This window comes from Temnothorax longispinosus, chromosome 2 (assembly GCF_030848805.1).
Source record: "Temnothorax longispinosus isolate EJ_2023e chromosome 2, Tlon_JGU_v1, whole genome shotgun sequence".
Lineage (NCBI taxonomy): Eukaryota > Metazoa > Arthropoda > Insecta > Hymenoptera > Formicidae > Temnothorax > Temnothorax longispinosus.
Genome location: NC_092359.1, coordinates 6,690,227 through 6,715,018, shown reverse-complemented (window position 1 = coordinate 6,715,018; position 24,792 = coordinate 6,690,227). Strand labels below are relative to the sequence as shown.

Genomic DNA, 24,792 nt, shown 5'->3' with positions numbered 1-24,792 from the left:
GAAGATGCAAATTGTCGGTCTTGAGGACGGATATTGGTTAAACCGGCTCCAAAAATCGGAGGACAAGCCTCACGCCCTGCCTCTCCGTATATAACCGCGCCATGTTTAATTTATGCTGATAGATCTTTACATTCCAAATTGGCTTTTAAGCTCCATTTATTTAAAGGCACATCGGGCTCTTCGTCGGTAGCGACTCGCTTATTGGCTGCTCGCTGCACCTACCTGCGAACAGTCGCGCCGGCGCTCTTCTTCTCGATTTATATCTATTTCCATAATTTCCTCTTAGCTGATAATTCACCACCGCCGACGCAACGTTTCCTCCCTCGACCCTTTCAGAATGCTCGCTTCGAAACGTTACGTGAGAACGAGGTGTACGGGAGCTGTACGATGAAGTGTTCTCTAAAGCGACCCTCATCGCAGTTGTCTGTGAATGTTTCTTCGTCTGGTCTACATACGGATTGCGATGTTGGTAGTCATTTGTTCAATTCTGTCTTACTCTCTTCTACATAGTAATAGACGCATTCTCAAATTCACTGTGATTCTAAAGTCATAGATGGAATTAGAAAGACACGGTTTTTTACGTTTAATAAATAAATAATTAATGACAAAGATTAATAACGAAATTGACTATGTAGATTAAGCTTCAATTATTAAATGAAATAAATTCATTGTTGTTAATATATGCTTTACTTACAAAGAAGAAGCTTTCACAGACTCGTATATACGCGCATGTTACATCTTTTTGGAAGGAGAGGATACCATGGACCAAGAACTGTTCATCAAGGTGGCTCATCACGCGTATGCGCCCGAGTACTTAAGTTCTTACACTTACGAAAATATTTCCCAGAAGGAGAGCAACGCGATGGTAACCAGCCGCGTTTCTGGCTGGCTGCTACCTTGAGGTGCCGGGCGGAAGACGATGCAGGGTGGCGAAGCCAAGGGTGGCTTGAGACCACCCGCCGTGCGCTAAGCCGATAGGCCGTGAATCTATGGGGTGGGCGCGGGAACGAAAACCTAAGTGTCGGGCGGAAAACGTCTCTTTAATGCTCTTAGCGTCGCGTCGTCACGCTACTTCTGCGAGCTCTCCTGCTTTCTGCGCGAGTCCTCTTCCTCTGCGACGCCGAATAAATATACGTCGGCGTTCAAATTACAGCGACCGTCCGAGCGAGAGCTTCGGTTGCTTGCTCCCTCTGATCGCCATAGAGCAATAAAAATGATAAATATCGGAACGAATGTAGTGATATGAAAAATACTGCGAAATGTTGAAGTATCTTTCAAAGGATTAAAAATATTGTAAAATGCTGAAGTATCCTTCAGCGATTAAAATTCTTAGACTTTTTAAATGTCATGTAATTATATAGAAGTAATTGCGTAAAACTGACTAATAAATAAACAGCACATATTTCAATATCGTCTCATTGACTTTTAAATGAGCAAAGTGAAATGAGCAGGTTTTGTGTAGATTAATGTTAAAAATATTTTATATAGTTGCCCGTATTAACTCGTGCATTTGAAGTATATTCGAATATTGTCTTTTTCCAAGACTTTGTCGAATTTCTACTTCTCTTTCTCTCCCTTTTTCTGGTTAGAGTTATCTCCCATGAGCGCGTTCACCGCGGTGGCGCGTTTGCACGTTTTCTCCGTCGAAAGGAGAATTTAGCGGCGCGCTCGCACCGGCTTCGACGGGGCAATCCCTCGTCGACGGTGGTCCCTGTCACTGCGTGCCCGTGACAGCCGGCAATTAACAGCCCCCGGACTCTCGCTTTTCTCTCTCTCTCTCTCCATCGGCGTGCCCTCGCTGGGCGCTAACGTGAAGCGATGCCACGCTAGAAGCGCAACGCTGGGCGCCCGCTTAAATAATTGTCCCCCGTCGGACGGTTAAGACACCGATTTGCTGCCGACGTGCTTCTCCCTTTCCCTCGGTGCCATCGTTTTCTCTTCCCTATTCGCTTTTTCGATTCTGGCGCGTTGTCGTCACCACCCACGACGACGCCAGTCGATAACAGTCGTCAATTTGGTTGTCGTGTTTTTCGATTATTTCTGATTTATTTCAGATCCTCTCACTCTCTCTCTCTCTCTCTCTCTTTCTCTCTCTCTCTCTCTTTTTCTCTCTCGTTTACTTTTTCACTTGATTTGCTTTGTACACTCCAAGAGGATCGTTGAAGATAACAGTCACTAATGTGGAGCTATACTTAACGTACGTTAGTAAACATGCTCTTTTCGGTAATCACTGTCCTCTCTGTTCCAGTATCAATTTTCTCTCCTGCTGGTTTCTTACCGATTCGTCTCAATTACGAGAGAATTAGGCAACTCGAGGATATCTTCTCAGGAGCGTCTAGGTGTTTGTGAGGATGGTGTTTAAGATGATTACCATCCCGATTTAACTTCCGCCACTTCGCCAGGGGGGCACGGTACACTATTCCCAGGAGCGAAGAAAAGAATCGTCGTTAGACAAATGGGATGTTTTATCTGGCATTACGACTTTTTATTTGAGCTCCGATTACAATGGGTAGGGGGTGCGTCTCTCACGGGGGATAAAACGATTTCGTCGGTGTGCCTTGCCTTCAGATCAACGTCAGACGATTTGCACTGTAATGGTACAAGTTTCTCGAGCGAGTCGTTTTTCATGAAAGTTTTTGGTCAAGGAATGGCAATCCAAAATAAAATGCTTCAATTAATAAAAACAGAACTTATTTTTCTCGAGGAATCACGCGAAGAAGTTTTATTTGTGACAAGTTGCGTGTTAAAACAGTATTTAATTAAGTACAATATATGCTATATACATATAGTAATTAAACAAATGTTCGTTACGTAAATACTAAAGTCTTAATAGAAATGAACTCTTCTCTATTAAGACTATATTTCAACCGTAAAATCTATATTGTATTAGGCGATTTTATGAGAACTAGCTTCAACTTTTGACGTTGTCGCTATATTATGAAAGTTACATCCGTATTCGTCGGATCGGACGTAACTTTAAAAGCGCTGGCGATGGTTCGGCGTCGTGATGGAGATATTACATCGTGAGGCACGAAGTGAGGCGAGGTGAGGCGAGACGAGGCGAAGCGAGGCAACGGTGTTCTGATGACGGGGTGAAAAACGAATAAACGAACGAGCGCGTTGCTTTCCTTCTCCCCCCTCTCCCCTAACACGGTCATCCTAACTTCGTTAACCGGTAGTACACTGTTTGTACGGTAATCGTACGCGAGGCGAGAGGAACGGACAGAGGGGAAAAAGAAGGGTGGACTGCCGCTGTACCACCTTGCTCACGTCGGAAGCTCTTACGCGCTGTTTAACTTATCCATTTAAAACTCAAACACGCGAAACAATTAATTAGTAATTAACGCTAGCCGGGGTAGCCGGGGCAACAGAATAGAGAGAGGAAGACAGGTGGACGGCTAGGCAGGTAAGGAGGAAGGTCGTTCCTCTCAAAGGGCGGCCGTTCTACCACCCTCGAAAAGGAGGTATTGAATGGGTAGCAAGAGGCTTCCGCGAGTGCAAGAAACTTTAAAGTTCGGAACTTTAGTTCAGCTGTTAGCTTCTAATTAGTGGACAAACAGCCAGCCCTGAGATACAGGCATCGCGTCTATTGGTGGCCTGGAGCAGGGAAGAAATTGTAAACTAGATGACTATCTGCTTGTCCACTTTTCATCTGGTCTTATCTGATTACGCTGAAGAAAATAATATTAAACTATTAAAAATATATCAAGAATTTAGTTTAAGCGCATTGCCGATGATTCGCCGTGATTGTTATTTATTAAAGATCTTAATTTCTTAATGCAGAAAGGGTTTCTTACATGAGAAAATAGCATATTTTATACAATATATAAGAACATTGACATTTTGTTTCAAGTTTTTATTTGAGCATATTTAAAAATAAGGAAGTTAAGAAAAATTGGTAATATATAACTTGATTTTCCTTTATGCTCTTCATATCATTGTGTGCTATATGGTATTCATTATTTTAATCACATATTAGTCGTTCCAATTTGTAATATTTTGCCTTATTGAAACTCAACGCGATCGACTTTAGGACCACTGGTTCTGCAAGTTTCATTCCTTTTCCATCTTCGTGGTCCTCTTGCAGATTACCTGTCACTCCGCACCCGAATTAACCGCTACCTGTCGACATTATGAAAACGTTGGGCGTTACTGCCTGCGCCGCGAGTTGGTAACGTTTACCTACGAAATGACAAACGCACTCATGCCGCAAGTTTTGCACGGACGGCAGTCTGTGTATCGGTTCTGAACGGTGGGTCGCGGATTGGCCGGGGTGGGGGTTACCCGGGGTGGCGAGTCGGGTCACCGTTGGTGCGAGGGTTTCAATATGCTTCGGCGGTAGTTACAGTACCCTCTCCGGACCACCGCAGATCGGTCTAGGCGGTGAACGGGTGGCAGGTAGGGGGAGGCGGAGGAAGGAGGACTATCGTGCTGCGGTATCGGTCGCCTTGGTTATTTAGGAAACCATATCAAAGTTTGAGTTGGCTGCCTGCCGCTGCTGCGCACCCTCCCTATCGGCGCCCCCGCCTCTGGACAATGAGGTCTCTTCCGGTCTCGTCGAGGTCGCCCTTGACGTTCGTTACAACGCCAAATAACGGTATCTGAAGCCACCAGCATGGCAATAGAGTATACGCGAGAAAATATCTTGTACGTTGCAGAAATTTGCCGCTCGTATACGGATGGCTTTCATCAACATTGAGAATTTTCAGAATGAAAACAATTTGTTTGCCAAAAATATCTGTATAAATTAAATTAGTTCCTTAGAAGCGTACACACTACAAAAATTTAACGAATTATTGTTCTACTATTCTATGTCTAATTAAAAAAGTTTTATTTTATACACAGAATAATATTTCAAATTGTACCTATATCCATATTTTAGAGAATAAATTCAGAGAACCTAAAATAAAATACGTTACAGTTTTAAAATTATTTTCTTAAGTATAATTGAGAATTGCTTTATAATATAAAAATTGATTTTATTAAATAATGGCAGCAACGTTCATTTATTATCCAGTAATGATATTTATAAGAAAATGTTCTATATGAGAAAAATAAATTTATAAAATAAAATATAAAGGTAAAAAATTATGTTTGTGTAAAAATTGTAAAAAATAAGACATTTTAATATAACAAATTAAGCTAATAAACTAAGCAAGTTGAAAAGCTCTGTATATTGCGGTCACTACGATCGCGCATTCCTGGCAGTGATATGCGGAGGACCAATGAAAGCCGACGTGTTACCGCAGTGAATTGTAGAGCGAGAAAGGGAGGCGGTTCTTCTAGTTTCCCGCCAGGTCCGCGGGTTCTTCAGGAAGGGTCTAGAGATTTAATTAAGGCAAGGCGACGGGTAGAAAGACGAGTCGCTACGTCGTGTAAACTCGAGCCCACCCATTGGTCCCCCCTGTTCACCCCCGTCTTCTGTCCCCGTCTTTGAAACGAGCCAAGTCAGTTACTCCTTCTCCACGCTATTCGAGAGGATCTCTCTCGAAAACTCGTGAGAACGCTGCACACGTCTAGAGCGTAGATCTTGTTCGGCCGAGCGTGTGCGTCAAAGTTCGTCAGGCTACTCGGATTTCCAGCGTCAGAAATTCCCTTCAGGAGGGCCATGTCTTATTGCGACTTTCGTAAACCTTGTCACGATGTGAAGGCGTTTCCACAAAGTTACCGAAATGTTTCATTAAATGGCAAGAGGGCTCAAGATATAATCGTATATTTTATAGATCCATAGTACTGTGTGCGAAAATTTATAGCTATTTCGGTTCCAATATTAAAATATTTTATCTTAACGAGATCACTACCTACGCGACGTGCCACGTTTGATCGAACGGACTAATTATATCGGTAAGTTTATACAAAGAAGTTTCATCTCAGAAGCTTTTACTTTGCTCTCTTCTTCGAGCGTTGAGCTTACCGGCTCTCTTCATTCAAAGTCCACTACGAAACAGCGCGCAGGCATCATCTGCCTCGCGGTTTCAGCGTCAATAATTTGCAAAGGCTGCGGGGCAGGTTCTAACCGACTGATTTCACGCATCTGGCGTTTGGTGGTTTAGTCTGGCCCGGTCCATGCTCGCTTCAGAGTGAGAGGATCGGCGAAAGATGTCGGAAACAAGGTAGAAGGTGAGAGACAGTTAACGAAAGCGAGAGAGAGAGAGAGAGAGAGCGCCGGGAGAAAGCTGGAGTTAGATGGCGAGAGGGTGGGTGGATGAAAGCAGAGGGCGAGTGCGGGCAGTCCCTGCCTCGCCGCCGTGGTGGTCCCGTGATCAATATTCCTTACCCCCTTTGCCTTGGCTTACCCCTCCGGCACGATACGGGTGCCCCTTACCTCGGGAAAACCCTCCTTCTACCCATACACCCGCCACCTATCCCCTGCCCCCTCAGGGGAGAACTCGGCAGAAACCCCTGAAACCCCTCTCGCACCCTCGTCTTAATTAGGAGTCTGAATCTGCGGCGGACACGCGTATAAGGGTAGGTTGGAGGAGGTTGAAAGGGGGTGGAGGGTGGGCGGGATGGTTGGTGGTAGAGGCAGGGGCAAATCCGCAGACGAGCCTTGTGTCCGAGACATTATTCCCGAGTTCGTTGCGATCGCCTGGCGTCACGAACGTCAGGTCACCCTTTTTATTATTCCCCGAGATAAACACATTTGCGCGTCCTTACTCTGCCGCGCGGGATTAACGCCGACTGCTGCCGGCTCATGTCCGGTCCATTTTCTAGACGAAAGAATTTCGCCATCGAGTTCACCCCTATTTAACGCGCAATTAGCCTACGCGAGTCCCTATTCATGCTTCTTACGCACATGCTGGATGCCTCAGAAATTGCCTTTATTGCTGCATATAATTTTATTTATTTCCGCAAAAGTGTAGCTCAACGTTTCGTGAATATAATTTTAAATCGTTAATATCCACGATTTTTCTGATATCGATTTGTACTTGCTGTATTTTTTTAAAGCTTTTGATTGCAATTGTTTCTCATCTTGACGAAATTTAAAAAGAATCATGAGTAAGGGTAGTCGCGATTGCATTAAAATAATCAATTATTGTTGGCGGATGCAGAATTTTAAAGAACTTTGAAGTGCGCACACTCGGGTAGCAAGAATATTTACATGCGTGGTACATGTACGATAGTATATGAAGGGTGGGCGGCGGTGAAGCTGAACCAAGAGGATATTGGGGTTAGGCCATTCATTAGATTATGGGAATTCGGCGGTACCCATCGAAGGGAAAGGAGAGGAAGGGCTGGGGCTCGGCTGCGCGATCAAGGACCACCCTATGTGCATTAGCTTGCGTCATAAGGCGCGGCGATGGGGTTGAGAACGGATGTGAAATACAGAAAGAGTGGATATCTTCTCGATTACGTTTCCGTTAAATCTCTTGAATCTTGCTCAATGTCACGCAGTAAACGTATATTAAAAAGTGAAATTTACTATTTTATATTATTCACAGTCCGCTAAGGAATCTATGTGAACGAATTATTGAATTTATATATATACGTTATATCACTTATTTTCATGCATTGAGAGAAAGCAGAATGTACTAATTGTCTACATACTATATATGTAAATAATGATATTTATTTACCTAAGCTTATAAATATTTGTTATTCTACGGTTCTACAAACTTCAGAGGAGTAATTAGTACGTTTTTTCTGTTGCAGAGCCGTCCCTAGCGAGGCGGGAGTATCCCCGCCAAATCATGAACAAGGTAAGTTTAAACACATCGAGTATACTTATAATTTTCTTTGACCTTTTGAGGATTATTATAATTATAATACAAAGACATAAAAATTACGATAAAATGTAATCCGTCGATACTTTTATTATTATTTAAAATGCAAGATTTCTTATTATTTAAGATTTAAAATAGTTTTAGTATTTTTTCATATACTAATAAATTGGAAAAAAGAATATAGTGTCATAAATGAGGATTGAGGCTTTCATCGAGAACCCTAGCAAGTCAGTTACTAGGGAGGATCGATCTAACACCTTTAATTGGTTTTCGTGCACCACAACTCGCATTGCGTGTTCGTATCTTTAGTTACCAACATGCCTACCGATCAACGAAATCTTATACCAGTGCATAAGAATTATACAGTACTCAAGATACATTATGTTTTATAATGCACACGTCTTGCATTTTTTTAGGCTAGTGATATGATTACTATTTGTATATGAGAGACAATCAACTTTTAACTCTCAGTCTTAAAATTTACTCATTTTCATATAGCATTCTAAGTTTTCAAATTTTTTTATCGAAATATACTAGTAAATAACTAAGGTAATAAATAATTAAAACAATGTTAATTGTTAAGAATAATGAAATTATTATAAAGCAATATTAATTGATTATTTAATATTAATATTAAAGTAATTCCGCGAGTTGCATGCTAATTAATAATTTTATGTCACAATAGAATAAAAAATATTTCTTTATTTCCAAGAGATATAGTGCAACGTTATAAAAATTCTCAAAAATATTTTTTATGGCGAAAGAGAAGTTTACATCGATGTGTTAGAGAAAGATGAGTTATGTGTATCTGCTTTTAATGTATAATACATGTATAACTTGTGTATGTATGTGTATGTGTGTGAGCTTCATTTGTAGGCTCTTTATACGCCGTCTGCCTTTCCTCATTATGCATCGCACATGAGAAAACTTGCTTGGAATTTCTCTTCATCCTTCTCGCTCTTTCTCTCTTCTACTCTCAGGCTTCTGTCTCTTTTGCTCCATCGTGCCGGTTTTCCTCTGCTTTCGTTCTGGGGTTGCCAAGCCACCATCTACCACCTCCCCCCCAGCACATCGTTGCCCGCTTCGTACTTCGGCTTCTTTATAAACTTTTAATGACGGCAAAGCCTAATCGAGAGAACGAGCGAGCATGCCCAGCTTCGCGAAACTACCCGGGAAAATCGACACTGGATCTCGATGTTCGATACTTTACCTTCCAACCGTCACTTTAAAAAACGTTCGTGCAGTCTGTGATAATGGCTGCGTGCCACCCTTTAATTATTATTGATTTATTAATTTATTAATATTACGAGAGAAATATAGGTGCGATATTTCCGCGATAATTTTTAGATAATTTTTGTGACGTTAACATTCATTATTTTACAATATTGCATAGCCAATAAAAAATAAGTCTTAAAAAATGAGATATAATAAGTTAGAATGATATAATTAACCTTAGCAGATGCAAAGTAGAATGTATATTCTCGATTGTGCGAACTTTATAAAAGTAAATTCTTTGCAAATTTCAATTTAACTATAACGGAAAAAGATTATTTTAATTAGAAAAATTATTGTATTATATATAAGAAAGTAACTACTCTTATATCTATATTTTTCTACTTTTCGGGACGTACACATAGTTTCTTTTGTAAAATATACTTTATAAAATATTGATATAAAGATATATCGATGGCCGCTCGATAGCCGGTAGCTGCGATACAACGCTGCATAAAGTAAGCCGTACAAGCAGGAAGTTGAAGTTCGAGCTCGGGCTCGAGCTCGCGGGGGCGCTTTCGATTTGCAACAAATCATTCAGCGTTTACACCCGGCTGCCCGTCCAGTTGAATTAAACTTCCACCGAGAACTTCGTTCTCCGTTTACCGGCTCGGAGGTATACATATACACTGGGTATAGCTAACCGTCTGTACCTGCGAACTGCTTCTCGAAGTTCGCTCTCAGTGCCTTCGTGCGAAAGCAGTTAGCTGTTTGACGTAGCGCTATGCTCGTTACGGACATGTTTGAATTAACATGCCTACGCACGATGTACGCGAGTAAAACAAATTAGAGTAATAATTGATAGTTATATATTTTTGTATATTTTGACACGCTTACGTTTGGAATAGCACCTAATGTTGGCGGTGATACTTAAATGTACTCAAAGTTAATACATTACAGAGCATTGTTATAAAATTTATTATATGAATTGGGATTAATAAGTAGGACTATTTATTACTAGACAAAAGATAATAATTACCGTGAATGTTGACGTTTATTAAGGAAAATAGATTGTTAACAGAAGTCTAAGTATATATATCGATATATCAATTGAATCTTTTTACGTATTATCGCTGGTTCGTAAACTCGGTCGTATACTCGGTCCATAGCTTTTTCTTTCCCTCGAAAAAAGGGAATGGCGACATAAACACGTAACGTTCGACTCCTAAAGCACGATTAAACTAATCCTTACTTATTTGTTCCGTGTTCCTCAGTGCGTACGTCCTATGCTGCTATTAGATATATCTCCCGATCGTTGTTTCCTTGGGGACAGTCCTGGGGAAATTGGGCAAGTTCGGAGTTTCTATTGAATTGTTGCTCTCTGTACACACGATTGCCATAATGTTACAAGAATTATTATAATGCATCTATATTATTTTTAATAAAGTCTAATACAGCATATCTAAAAGGATTGTAACAAGTTAGAAAGAAACAATTTTTTTTCTTTATATTGTCAAAATTGAGTATAATTTATTAATAATTTAACAGCGTAATATTTTCAATTTTAAATAATACGCGGTAATAATTATTATTTACAAAAAATATGATTTTGTGAGATATGGCTATTCCTGACAAATTTGACTTTTAAATCTCATTGTCGCAAGCACTAGTCATGAAATAAACGTGTTGCGGCTTCTCCTCCGGTGGCATTTAAAGGAGTACCGGTGTCGGAGTGTATACCGTGCGCCATTTAGTGGCGGCACTCTCTTTCATAAAAGACCTTAATAAAAATCCCAATCTAAACAAGCTTAATTTACGTCCGCCACATAATTACCTACCCCGGGGCATGACTTTCCTCGCTCACCCCCTCTACCGTGAACTACCTCCGCCGCTGGCTCGTTCCAGGAGAAAAGGCGAAGGGATGGGAACGAAGGAGGCGTGCGCGTCGAGAGCGCACTGAAAAATCTAAGAGGCTTAAAGCATTAAAAGGGTTATATAACATTCATTACCAGCGGGTCAGCCTTTGTGAAATTTCCCTTGGAAGCGCCTTCACTCGGTGGACACGACCTTCTCTTGCCCCCCCTCCCGCCTCTTGATTTTTCTCCTCCCAATCCTCTCCCTCGCCCTTATACCGAGCGGCCATCTTCCTCTCGTCGATCCGTGCTCTCACTCTTCCGCAGCATCGAGCACCCCTCGTCTCTGAGGGTGCAGAGTAGTCACGTGATCGCGCCATCGTCCGGCGTGAGGGGCGACGGGACGGGAAAGTGGCGGAGAAAGGAGAAGAGAGGAGGGTCCGTCTCTCTGATGAAGATGTCGCACACGCCGGGGACCCCGGCGAGATTACTCGGGTTAGAACCTGCGGACCCTGGTCAGGGCACATGCTAATTGCTTTATTTGACATCAAGAAATAATGTACTGCTGTTCCCCGGCACGACCACCGCCGTGCGGGAACCCCGCGAGGAAACCAGAGATCCTTCGTCCTCATCTCGTATCCTTTCTCACACTCTCCGCTTCTTCGACTATTCCTATAAATTCTCTCGCGTTCCACGAAATGGCGTTCTCTCGAAATCTCGCGGATTGCATCTTGTCCAATCCAATATAAAAATAGACATTAACGTATGTTCATTATTCTTTTATTTCGCAAGCGCACACATATTATCACTACCGCATATCTTTGATTTTCTTGTATGTGATAGTAACGATAAAAAGACATACATATAAATTAAATAACTTTTGAATCATTCACGGGAGAGAACATCTCTATACGTAATATCGATTTGTTTCTCTTCACTACAATAACATCTTTTTTTATCGTTGCAACTTTCCAAAGGACGGCCTCCAAGCCGCGTCGTGTGGAATGCAAAATACAGAGTAGTCGGTTGTAAAGAAGACTTATGCTTTCACTCTCGACTCGGTGGACCCAATTTCATAGAGCTACGTGAGACGACTGGTTACGTCAAGCAGATCAACTAGAAGCCGGACCTAATAACCCTTAGCCGGACCAATAAACATTTTTCCGGGTTACATATGATAGAATTTGTATGCCAAATCGCGTATATCCAAGGGATGGTGGTGCGTTCTGACGCGGGGCACGCTCCTCTCTCGTAAATATGCCTTCGGTTGGCAAAGTGCTATCGCGAGAGTGAGAGAGAGGGGAAAGGGGGAAAGAAACGGGGTGTACGGGGGCTTAGGGTCGGTTCTGGGGTCGCCAAGGGTGCATTTCATCTTCGGAGGCGTCAGCTCGGAGACCGATCGACTATACGGCCGTCGGTTGGATCATCCATCTTTTATCGAATCGGACCTGATGGCCAGGCCGCCACCGCCGCCGCCGCCGCCGCTACCGCGGACTCGCAACTTTTGCCTCTCCGAAGACTCCTGAACGCGGCACCTGAGCGTGTGCGTCCGCATGTAAATAATGGACAATGCTGTTTCGACGCGTTATACGCGTGGCAGCTTGTCAAACTTTCTACTCACATTTCGCGTTAGGAGTTACTTTCCCATTTATTAGTCGAATATTGTACCTAACGAAAATATTCTCATAAAACAATCATCAGAGATAAGTTTGAAGACGCAATTATAATTATATTTGCGATATATTAAACTGTCACATACAGTACCTTTCCACCGGTATATGCAATTTAATAGTGATCAATGTTCCATGGATTGGGCCATCCATCTCTCGTCGAATGGAAATCCGACATACGGTGCCAGAAGCCGTTACAACCTTCTCAACTTTCGTCTCCGGTAGCGTCCATCATGTCAGACTGGGATACGCTCTCCTAACCAAACATACATTAATATGCATATACGTAGCCAGCATCCGTGAAAAAGTTGAGTCCATGATTGATGCGTATACCGTTCGTTCGTAATTCGTTCTACTGCTAATTATCGAACTGGCAATAATAACGATCTTTGATTTTACCCAGCACAGACCATATCTATCATCACTATTCAGTTTACTTCTGTAATTAAGGCATCAAAAAGTAAAATTCATCAGCTTTATCTTAATTTTGTAAACGTTAATAATTTTATATCTAATATAAATTTCTATTTTAATTTTAAGTAGACAAATAAAATTGTCGATTCTCTCAGTCCCCTCTGTCCAGCCGTCTGATTCTCAATTCACCAAATTACAACGATATCGTTGAACGAAGAAGGCGCCACATTAACATATTTTATTAATGACGATTCAGTATACTTGCGATGCGGTTGAAACAATGAACCGCGCAGCGCGTTAACCGAGAAAATGTAACGATGCAGAAAACCGAGGGAGTCTTGCGGGGTGGAGGACGAGAGGGTTTGCGGGAGACGAGGGGCTATTTTTGCGGTTAGCGGGGAATAATTTAGGGGCGGATAATACGCGGAGGTCGTGCAATTTGGCCGACGTCGGTGACGGAGAGTGCGTGCTCGTTTTCATACACTTTCTCGCGCGCGCGCGACGCGGGAGAGAACGGGGATGGCGGGACCAGCACGTAACGGAGAACGGGGCTCAGGTGTTTCACGGGATAATAGGCGACATCATCCTTGCTTCCCCGATTCTCCCTCTCCCCTTCCCTCTCACCCTCCCACCTTTGTACCGCATCGTCAAACCCTGATCGATGTAATATTCACGCTCGATACACGTCTCAGCTTCTGTAACTTGTTCTACGCTCCATACCTGCAAGTTTTCCCTCGAATCTCATCAGCGCCCTTTCGCATCTTCTCGATATCTTCGCCGTTGATAATGCCTTGACAGTAACGCGTCAGTTACAGGGATAGAGAGAGAGAGAGAGAGAGAGAGGGTCCTTAGATCATTCATCATATTAAATTGATAAGATATAGCATATACACTAGAAAGTATATATTCTTTAATAATTTTGAAACAAAAATAATTACAATATACTTTATTTATTGATTTATATTTAATATATTATTTAATTATATGCTGTGCACAAAATACAACGCTAATGATTCATTTTGAAAGAAAACATTGAGAAGAGAAATATATTAACGCAACTGTATATAATGCATCATATTGAGCTTATTTCAAGGTATATTTTCTTAGAAGAGACGAACAGTGTTCGTGTTTTCCATAAAGAACGTTTTGACCCACGTTTCCGGTCTCGTCCATCGGTCAACTAATGTCGAGCTCTTTTCGCGTTTGCAACAAGCGGAGGCGGTAGGGTGTCGGTTACTACTCCCGCGCAGCCGTATACTCATTGCGCGTGGTAAACACCCCTCTTTTGTTGGCGGTCGGTCGGAGTTAAGCCGAGGTCTCCCATTAGCGCCGCTCGGAATTACAAAAATAACACTTGTCCCTGCAGCCGGGCGCCCACGGGCAGTCCAGTGTAGTTAAGTAAAATTAAGCTAAAATTTCCGACGAGCCGCGATGTACATTCAACCCCTTTTCCGTCAGCTCGTGGCGGCGGCCGCGCGTACACGGCTGGCCAACCCTTCGCCAGCGTCCAACCCTCTTCCTGCCTCCTCCACCTCTTCCTCCTCCTCCTCCTCCTCTTCCCTCCAGGAATTCACCGGTCTCTCTTTTCACGTATACGTTACACTTCACGCTGCCCCTTTATGCTCCGTGGGCATTAAATATTTACCTTTCGATGAATATGCAAATATAATTATTTACGCGCAATTTAGACGTTTTTACGCGTCCTGCGCGACGCTCGTCTCCGTCGCTTATCAATGCACTTGCTACTTAAAATATGATAAATGCTGAACTTGATATATATTTATTTCATATTTATATACATATTATACATCATCACGTTATAATTTTTAATTACATTAAAATAAACAATTTAATTGTTTATTCGCAATTTTACGACTTAATTTTCTCGTGTTTTTAATCAAATAAAGAAATAAAATGCGTTGCAAAATTAAAAAATGTGATAAAAATGTTTTCGAATCATAATTCTCTGGAAAAAAAAACTATCGAGATTATTATCTTAAAAAGTAGGAATATCTTAAAAGTATTCTGTAGAGAAACGAAGAATACTCCCAGACATATTTCCGGAATATAATCTTTAAAATTACGGATATTTTTATCTTATTCTAAGAATATTCTTTTATTTTCATCTCTCAGTTCGTTGTAGTAAAAACCAAATATAGCACTAACGAATATATTCTAGATCGCCGCGTTTCAAGGGATATGTTTGAATCCAAAGACTCAATTTCAGCATACCATTTTCGAGGTTCCAATCAAATTATATCTGCCAGAGGAACGGGAGCCGAGGAGCTGCTGTCAGCCCGTTCTTATCCTGTCGTCTTTCTCCGCGGGATTAACCTTTAACGTTAATTATCCGCCAGCGTACCCGGGGATAGAGATCCCGGACTAGGGCGGCATCAAAGAACCGAGTGTTTAGCTGCAATATCTTTCCGCCGGGCTGCACATCGGGTGACCAGGAAAGGGGGCCAAGAGATTCAAAAGGTGATGTCGGCGGGGATGATTCGTGGTTAGCGAAGAAACTAAAGAAGTCATCTCCAAGCCCTTACTTCGTTATACTAGTTTTTGCTCTTATCTATTTCAATTAATTCAAGTAATTTAGATAAATCCTTGATTTTGAGGAGTGTTTTATTGTCAACTTGTAGACTTATAGTAAATGGCAAAATTAACATGTAATATAGATAAATAGAAAATTGAAGAAAGAATGAAATATAGATAGATGATTCAAATTTTTATCTTCAAGATGTATGTTCCATTTCTTACAAAATGAGCGAGTATAAATACACACGTATTATTTAAATTGTTGAATGCAATCAGTTTAATAACGTGATAATACGTGTATTTAATGAAGTTTGCTGAGGTAAACAATGGATTATTGAAATAGTAATCAAGTCTGTAATTCAATTGGTTTAAAATACTAAAAATATAATGCATTTTATACATCGACGGGTTCTGAATTTCCGGTAAATGACTGTACATAGCTAGAGTCTCGATAGAAAGGCCCAAACGGAGAACGGCGCGCAATTATTGATTAAGTCGAGCCATAATTACTCCGACGACTAGTGTCAGACAGAGTGCAGCTACGCAGACAAATTGTATCTAATGACCATACGTCGATCATCCTCGAGCCGAGCGAGGCGTTCCATGACTGCGTATTCGCGCTGCTGTCGTTAGCATCCTTCCGACTCGACGGCCGACGTCCTACGGCGAACAATTTCGAGCGCGGCGAGTGAGCGAGCGAGTGAGCGACGAAGGGAAAATGTATTCGAGAGTTTCCAATTTGCGGTTGTGGCCTGGAACGCGGGGAAAGCGCGGGCGGGATTGGTCGGCAGTGGCGGAGTGCGGCGCGGAGCTCTATTATGGTAATTATATGATAAATACAACAAGGGCCTTGGGCGCTGTCTTCTCCTTCTTGGTCCTCTTTTCAGTCACGCTCGTCGGCTCGCTCCTCACCCCCCATCTCGTTGGCAGGAATCTCGCTTCTCTCGCGACTTCGTCCTCGTCTTTCCACCCGGGGTATTGTCGTTCTTCTCATTCCGCCATCCTCTCGCCCTCGCCGCTCGTTCGGCCCCGTCGCCGCGCCGTTTCCACGAGCGAGCATTGGCGGTTTGCGTTAAAATACGCCTCCTCTCGTCTGCGCGGAATGCAATTAATCTTATTCCCTTTCGATCTCGCCTCCTCGCGGCGCCTGTCCCAAAGGGATGAGTAACGTCGCTGGAAGAAGTGTTGCCGACTTAATGAAGTACGACTTCTGATGCGTGCCCAGGCGTGGGTGCGCGCAAGAGGGAAATATACAGGGTGGATGGAGAGAGCCCCGGGAGGAAGGCGCGAAGAGAGCGAGCCACCCGGAAATCCTGGCTAACACCCGTTTTCATTAATACGGTACATTTACCGGCCGCCTCTTTACGATGATAAAGAGAGCAGATTAGATAAGTGGAATGTGTCGTTTACTACCAACAGTTAAACGTTTCTGAAGACTACTTCTGATTTTCTTTTTTTATATGCGACATTGAAATTGAAAATATAATGTATCTTGCCAGTATAATTTTACGTCAGTATAATTTTAAACTAAAACTACTTACTGATTCCATAGTTTAGAAACAAAAAATATGAAATAGCACAGCACGATTTTTTTTTCTTTCTAGGCCACAAAATTATTGATATTAAGTCTATCACGAGTCTATCTTATTACAGAGCGCTTAGTATAATTTGTTTACGATTTGACTTTCCTGTTTGTTGTGCCTAGTCTATTTCTGACAACGAGAAAGTATCGTTAACTTTCCACGGCGCTGTTTCGGTCGTCACGACGGCAACGGCTTATCTTTCCACTTTAGACGATTGTTCGAAACTCCGTGTATCGCCGTGCGCTCGGTCGCCTCTCCGTTAACAAGCTCGGGCGACGACGTCGGGCATTAAATGCGACGCGTTCGCGGCGTAAACTAATATTCCACGCGCGGAGGGGCGAATCGCAAAGCGCGCGGGCGGGATCATTATAAATAGTCATAATTACAACAGTCGCGCGTGCTTAATTCAATTAGGCTGATTAACGTTGTACGTTGCGCACCTAAACCCCAGTGTATCTCGCGCCTTCTCTCTCTCTCTCGGCGGCGGCGGCGGCAGCGGCAGCCAGCGGCAACGGCAGCCGGTCGGAGTTCTCGGGTCTGGCTGAGGGTCCTGAGGGTACACGCGCGCGCGAACGCGGCCGAGCAGAGCGCGTAAAATATACGCGGTATCCTGGCTAGGATCCTGGGACTACGGGCGCCACGGTATTATACTTATGCATAGACAAGTTATGGCCTGGCTAATATGATTATCTCTTCGACGGAAGACAGAGCGAGCAGGACGTGAGAGGGTGCAGTGCTGGCGGCTGCTGCAACGCGCTGCTCTTTGGACCTCGCTTAAACACCGAGAGAACGAACGAAAGAGTAATTCTGCATATTTAGAAATTCGAACCTTTCGTATTTTTCTTGACTAAATGCATCATTTGTGTAACACCGATGTTACTCATGGTCAATTTTTTGGTTTTTTTTTCTCTATTCTAAGATTTCTCGAAATCTAATAAGAAAAAAATTAAAATAAAAAAACTAATGGTAAGATTATTAATGGTCGTGCGTTTGAGAGAGGCGAAGCAAGGGTGGCAGAGAGGAGGGTGCGTCGTTTGGATTTGTCGCGGACGGGATCGAAGCCGAATAAATTAGCCCCTCCGCGGCCGAGATATAAAATTTTGAATATGAATGGATGGTTTTGCATCCGTGATGAGCTCTTATTCGGGAAACAAAGCGCAGCTGACGAGAACATATGTAGATGAAGGCGGGCGCGAGAAATCCATAATCCGTCGAATCCTTCGGCTTCTTAAACGCACCCGCGTCCTTTAATGTCGTTACGACAACCTATCCTCGACTAATCCAATCGTAATCCAACGTGGCACGCGAAAGATTTCTTCTTGGGGGAGATTTTTTTATATATGCAAATGCTACACGTTTTTCAAGATAGCAATCACATTTTGGTCTCATTTTTGGATTACACGATACGTCGATTTCGAGTGCAGGGATATCGTTATAATTAAAACGCTCGAATGAACGTCGGCCGAACGAAGTCTACGTTGGCGTGGCTCATCATTTCCCAACGAAGCCTAGAATATCTCAGTACGGATCGCGAAGGGGATGAAGAGGGACGAAGAGAGGAGAGAGACCTCTCTCATCTCGTATATCCCTTCCGCTAAACTCATCACCCGCCGGTAATTCCATCGATGCTTTAAGCATGGAGGGTCTCTTCAAGGGATGTACTCGTGGTTACAACCTACTAAAGCAGGTTTAACGAAGAAATAGTTTTATTCGACTTTCGGTTCGACCGCGGCATACTATTATATTAATGTATCGTATTTTGGCTGATACACATAAGTGCGTATACAAGAGACAACTTTTTTTTTACTCTCTGATTAATGAAAGAAATTCACTAATGGATACTTTTTTTAAGGATAAAACAAACCTGTAGATAAACTTAAACTTAATTGAATTGTAGTAATGTCATTTGAATTCTATAATTATATATATATGTGTGTGTGTATGTGTATATATATGTATATACCTGTTCAGGTTTTTTTATATTATCATACTATTACAGCAAACTGTATTATAATTTGTACAGATTAGCGCAAATCTATAATTATTTTGCAGTATTATTAACAATTACATTACGCTTTATTTGTATAATTAATCAATATAATTTAAAAATTAAGCTTTGAAGGAGTCAAAGAAGAAAGGATATAGTAATATATTATTAGCATTCGAAATGTATTACAAGTACAAGTCGTATGGATCTCTGCAGCTTTCTCCTGATCCTCTTTGATTTCTTGTCGCTTACGCATCTGTCACACGAAATGCTGGCGCGGTTTTAACGATAACGCCGATCTGTTCTTATAGAAACGAGCCAGTCGGCATTTAATACCATCCCGTTGAATATTCTCTCGAATGGCCCTCGATATTGAATTGGCTCCTGCCTAATTGTAACCTCGCTCGTCGCGAGGGTCCCATTCACTTGTAAACGACATTTGCATAATTTTTACATTGGCTCTCGTGTAATCGATTTGAATACCGGCGGTGATCTCTCTTTCGTTTTTCTTTTTTTTTCTCTCCTGCCATTTGGCAGGATCCGTGTAAGCCTTATCCCTCTTCCCGCCGATCGTTGCAGTTAGAATTGCTAAGTAATTATGCGAAATCGTGCTTTAGCTGCATATTTTTGATCGAATATATTTAAAACTGTACATAATACTCTCATGGTGTTATGAACATGTTTTAGAATTGATTATTGCAAATATCACTTTTTGTAACGTACATGTTTATATTTATGAGTCTTTCGCACAAAAATAATTTATTATTGCGTAGTGTACTCTTTATTAATGTTTTTGTAAGTGATATGAATATATTAGAAGTACTTGTTGAATTAATTTAGAAATTATTTCGTAAAAGGAGCTCAATATACAAAGCGAAATGACTTATTACCTGATTATAAATCGCTAATTCGCTTTCTGAGCATCCAAGAAGGCATAAAAATTACTCGCCATGCGTTTAAGTGAGTTTTAAAGTTTCGTCAAGCGTGAACGTCGAAAGCAGCGGGCAGTGACTCGAGTAAAACGTTAAATATCCACGACCAACGCATAAGCGGCATGAAGATTACTCTGTGGAGTCCTGTGTGAAATAAAGTTACGGGGCAATGTCGCTCGGCCAGCGGTTAATTTAATAAATTTTTTTTCCCGTCTCGAAAAGAAGAGAGAAGAGAGATGAGCGAACGTGAAGAGGGATAGCGAAAAAGTTGTACACCAATTAACGGATTGAAGTGCCATCAGATGCAGGCCGGCTTCGAGAGGGTTCGGGTCGCGAAGTCCTCGAAGGGTTGGACTATCATTAGCGAGCCGCCACTTTAAGCGGCGGTCGCCCTTACCGCCAAAAAATAAAGAAGAAGTTGAAAAGGCTCGGCTGGCCGACGCTCGTTTGACTTGTACTACTTCCCCGTCATAGATTGCCTCTTGCCGAGGCTATTCCTCGTTGGCAGTGGTCATCGCCGCCAAATTTCGTTTATTAATTTGTATCAGATTATGACAAAAAATTTTTCATGTTGTAAAAGAAAATATTTGTTTAAATATAGAGGGATTTTAATATGCCTAGTTACGTAATTTCTGATGAACAGTCGTAAAATTAGCACGAAGTAATACGAAATGCGCGCTGCTCAAACTTCTGTGTTGACAAGGTGGTTCAACACGATGACGATGGATTATCGGGGAACCTATAAGACGAGACTGGAGGGTTTGGGGCAACTTTGAGGGGGTTAACGTGGAATCGGAATGCGTAATGGACGGCACGATGTTGGATTACTAATGAGCACCTGCCAAGAGAACTGCGCGTTTTCGATCTTTCTTAGTTTTGCGTCTTCTTCAAATTAGATATACATTGATGTATGTGTGAAGATAACATCCTTGACATGAATCATATGTACAGTAACATCTACGAAGTTACATTTTTTTTTCTTACATTTATTAACATTAAATCTTGCGAAGCGTCATATGAAATCACAAACGCCCAAATTTTATTCATAGCAGCTTTTGCTTTTAAACTCTTAATTGTTCTTTACGCACGCTGAATTTTTTCCCGAGAAAAGGGAATTCGCCTCTCGTATTGCTGGCGAAAAATCATGCGGACAACACGGCATTCAGAGACTAGTAGCGCGCGATGTGGCCGCGTCATTCGTCAAAATGGGGAAAGTACGCCGGTGAATAAATACGTCGGCGTCGCGCATTAAACGTGTATTCGCGGATATGTCGAGATAACGTCGAGTCGATTCGTCCACCGCTCGGATCTACCATGAAGAGCAAGGGTGACAGAGAGGGTGGCAGGGAGAAAAAGAGAGGCGGTGGGAGGCAGATAAATAGAGAAGGTGGAAAGAGAAAGCTCGTCGCCGCAAGGCATGCAATGCCGGCTGCGAAACAAATGGAACGATCGCGACGGGGGTGGAAATAAAGCGTCCCCGTCGCGTTCTACGGCCGTGACTGAAGCGGGGGGAGGACTGATGTGGAGAGAGACCAAGAATAAAAAAATATACACACATACATACACACATACACACTTGCGCGCGCGCGAGTATGCTCTCGATCTCCGGATTGACGAGCGCTCGACCGTGCAAAAACGCCGAAGCACTTTTCCGTGTTCAGAGCTGCATCCGAGCTCTTCAACGTCGCGTCAGCATAGCGATTGTTTCGACGAGAACTTGATTCATAGCGACAGGATACAGGAGTACAATCGAGTATCGTTAATCGTCGAATGGATTTGTTTCAGTCTGAAAGAAATGTAGTGGAAATATAACGCTGTCTTTGTTGTATATTTAAATTTATATAAAATTTTTGTATTTGTACATATAATTTAACCAAATTATTCTCTCATTTAATTTTTTTCTTTTTCTCTACTTGAATAAATGTATTATTCGTGCATATATGATTCTGTGTGGATCAAGTTTTCGCCGATCGTTCCCGGTAATTTATGTCCGGAAGTTGACGCATATTATTACGGATCGTTTCTTCTGCCACCACGGATGAAAATGCCGTCTGTATTCGTGGTGCGGGGAGGACGAGTCGTGTGTGCGTACACAGGTGCGTATAGGACCTTCAACAGGTGGTCACTCGTAATCGTGGGGGTTACGCCGCAGCCCGGTGGCTACCCATCCGTCAAGGGCTTTGTGTGCCCTTGCGCGCACCACCACCGTGTGGCCATGCCGCCCATCGTCCTCGGGAAAAGCGGCGTTTTTCCTCTCCTCTCATCCCCTGAGTCTGAAATGATCATCCCCGGCTGGCGCGCCACGCCGAAAGCCACGCTTGATTCTGCTGGTTGGTACTTCAGCGATTTTTCGCGACTGGAACAATCCTCTCGTTAATTAAGATTTCTTTCCGTGGATTCTCTCATCCTCGTAGCCATTGAGCATTTCTCTTTCTCTCTCTCTTTCTCTCTCTCTCTTTCTCTCTCTCTCTCTCGGCCTCTCTTTCTCTCAAAAGCTTCTTTAAAGTAAAAGTACAGATCATTTTTAGACAGCAAAAAGATAGCTTATTTTTAACACGAAGTTTCTCTTTTTGCTTTCAAAGGGAATTTGTTGTTATTATTGATTGAAATTGTCAAGAGCAAACGCATTTGGAATATTTTGACTTTCTGTAGCATTTTATCTCTAATTGTAAATGATTTATTTTTACGTGTTATTAATAATTTTAGGCAATAAAAATAGGCACTAAGGTTATATAATCATGGGTACGATTATATAATTATTACACAGTAATCAAAATTTAAATCGTGAGGTCTTTAAACAAGAATAAAATTTCCACGAAGGTACTTCTTTTGGATGGAAAATTTCGCGGTGGCTTCGAGAGTTGGGTACACGAGCTTCGAGGTTGACGAGAGGTGGTTCGGGGGAGTAAGAGATGGGAGGGGGAGGGGGAAGGCAAAGGCGCGCAGAGATCCGGATTTAAGGCGGCGTCCGTGAAAGCTCTCTAGAGGCGCCAGAGACTTTGGTCGGGGGTAGTTTAAGAGAAAGAGAAAATGGCTGGGGATGGAAAAGCAGGCAGGAGAACGACAACGACGAGGACGGGCGTGTTGGAGTGTAAGTGCTAAGATCTCGGAGTGCATTAACATGCCCCGGAGGCAAGCTGAATACAACCCTTCTTACATCCAGATCTCAAGCCGAGACCACCGTCAACTCCGGAGGAGCGGAGAGGCAGAGGAGAAAGGGAGGAGGTTGGTAACGGTAACGTCGGGGCAGAACAGGGCAGAACACCGCAGAGATTCCCACTTAATTACATTAAAAATGTTTTATCCTTCGGCCTTTTCCTTCTTTGTCCCTTGAGATTCGAGACAACGATATTTTTTCGTGGACGGATTAGAGAGTATTATTAGTCTTTTCTATAATCTACCGTCGGATAATCGAAACATGCCACTTTTAAAGCGGTGTGATGTAAATTTTGTATAACCGCTAGAGAGTTCCAGTGTATTCAAGAAATTAGAAATATTATTAAAATTATTGTTGAAATTGCAAACGACTGTTTCAAAAAGACTCTTGAATTTTTAGTCAATTAATTGTATTTAAATGTATAATTTGAAAATATATTGGAAAATGAATGAAATTACAGAGATAATTACGATAATATTGATACATGTATGATATAATTGAATATTTACGTGCGATAGATATTTAAAATATTTACAGAAAAGTATTACCCATATCTGAACGCGTGCATAATTTGGAAATATATTCAAGGCGATGCTAGAAAAGTCAGGGAACCATCAGGAAGGTGGTTTGGGCTAGCGGCTCGCCTTACATTATTTAGAAGGATCCGAGGACTAAGACGTCGAGCACTGGCGCATGCTAATCACTCGACCCAGATTGAATAATGAATCAGTATTCTTTCCCTTCTTTCTGGCTACCCACACTTTCTCATTGCGGTCGTCCTCGGCGGAGCCACCGCTACGTGACAGGCTTTTTATTACCTGACGGAAGAATGCCTCCTTATTCCTTCGTTAGAGCCAGCCGGTGGTCGTTATTCATACATATATGCGGCCCGTGCTGTGTCCGCCATTAATGTTCTTGCATTTCAATTACTGATACAGAGAAAATCTTTTATAACGAAAAACTGATGGAATTTTAAGAGGCAAAGAGAAATAATATTGACGTTAATTAATCGATGAAAAATGTTTTATTTTTGTGTTGATTAAAAATAATAAAATATTTTCATTGATGTATAATTGGAGGTATTAAAGACATGTTACATGAAGTTTATAATCAAAGAGAAATTTTTAAGCACGAAAGCCTTTATTTTACGAAAATGATAAACAATGAAAAATTTATACGTAATAATTATTAATTAATTCAAAGGTGTTTTGTATTCGCATCGATTATTAAGGACGAGAACCTAAGGCAGGCGCATCAGAGAACCATCGCATGGAAGGGCGTTAGCATAATGTCTTCGGGTTCGGTACATACATAACGCGCACACGTACAACGCGGATACGTATAACACGGTGCTGGCACCCCGCATAGTACTTTACTCCTTAGTACTTTGTGTGCAAATTATGCCCAAGACGAGACAGAATAGAAGAGCCTGGGTTTCTCGAGGATGAAGCGAGCCCCCGATGCAACCTCTTCGTACGAGATTCGAATAAAAATTTAAGAGAAAGAGTTTACTGTGGTGCAAGCTTCTCGTTTTGCGATTTCTGGAGACGACGTGGTTAAAGCAAGATTTGACTCAAAGTAAAATGATTACATGTATATTCAAAATAGAGCAGCTATATATGCTAATATATTGTTGCCATTTTGCATCAATTTCTAATGAATTTGATTAATATTACATTTGATGAAACTTTTAGTTATAGAAATAATTATAAGATATATAAACAT

General features: G+C 42.0%; 1 protein-coding gene across 16 annotated transcripts in view; it reads left to right on the top strand.

Moving 5' to 3' along the window:
* Nucleotides 1-24,792, top strand: part of LOC139808227 (uncharacterized) — a 287,997-nt gene that overhangs the window by 214,975 nt on the left and 48,230 nt on the right. For all 16 annotated transcript variants that reach the window (XM_071769970.1, XM_071769964.1, XM_071769969.1 and 13 more), the window contains one exon: nt 7,654-7,700. In XM_071769970.1, coding sequence (XP_071626071.1) covers nt 7,654-7,700 — 47 coding nt within the window. The remainder of the gene's footprint in view (nt 1-7,653; nt 7,701-24,792) is intronic.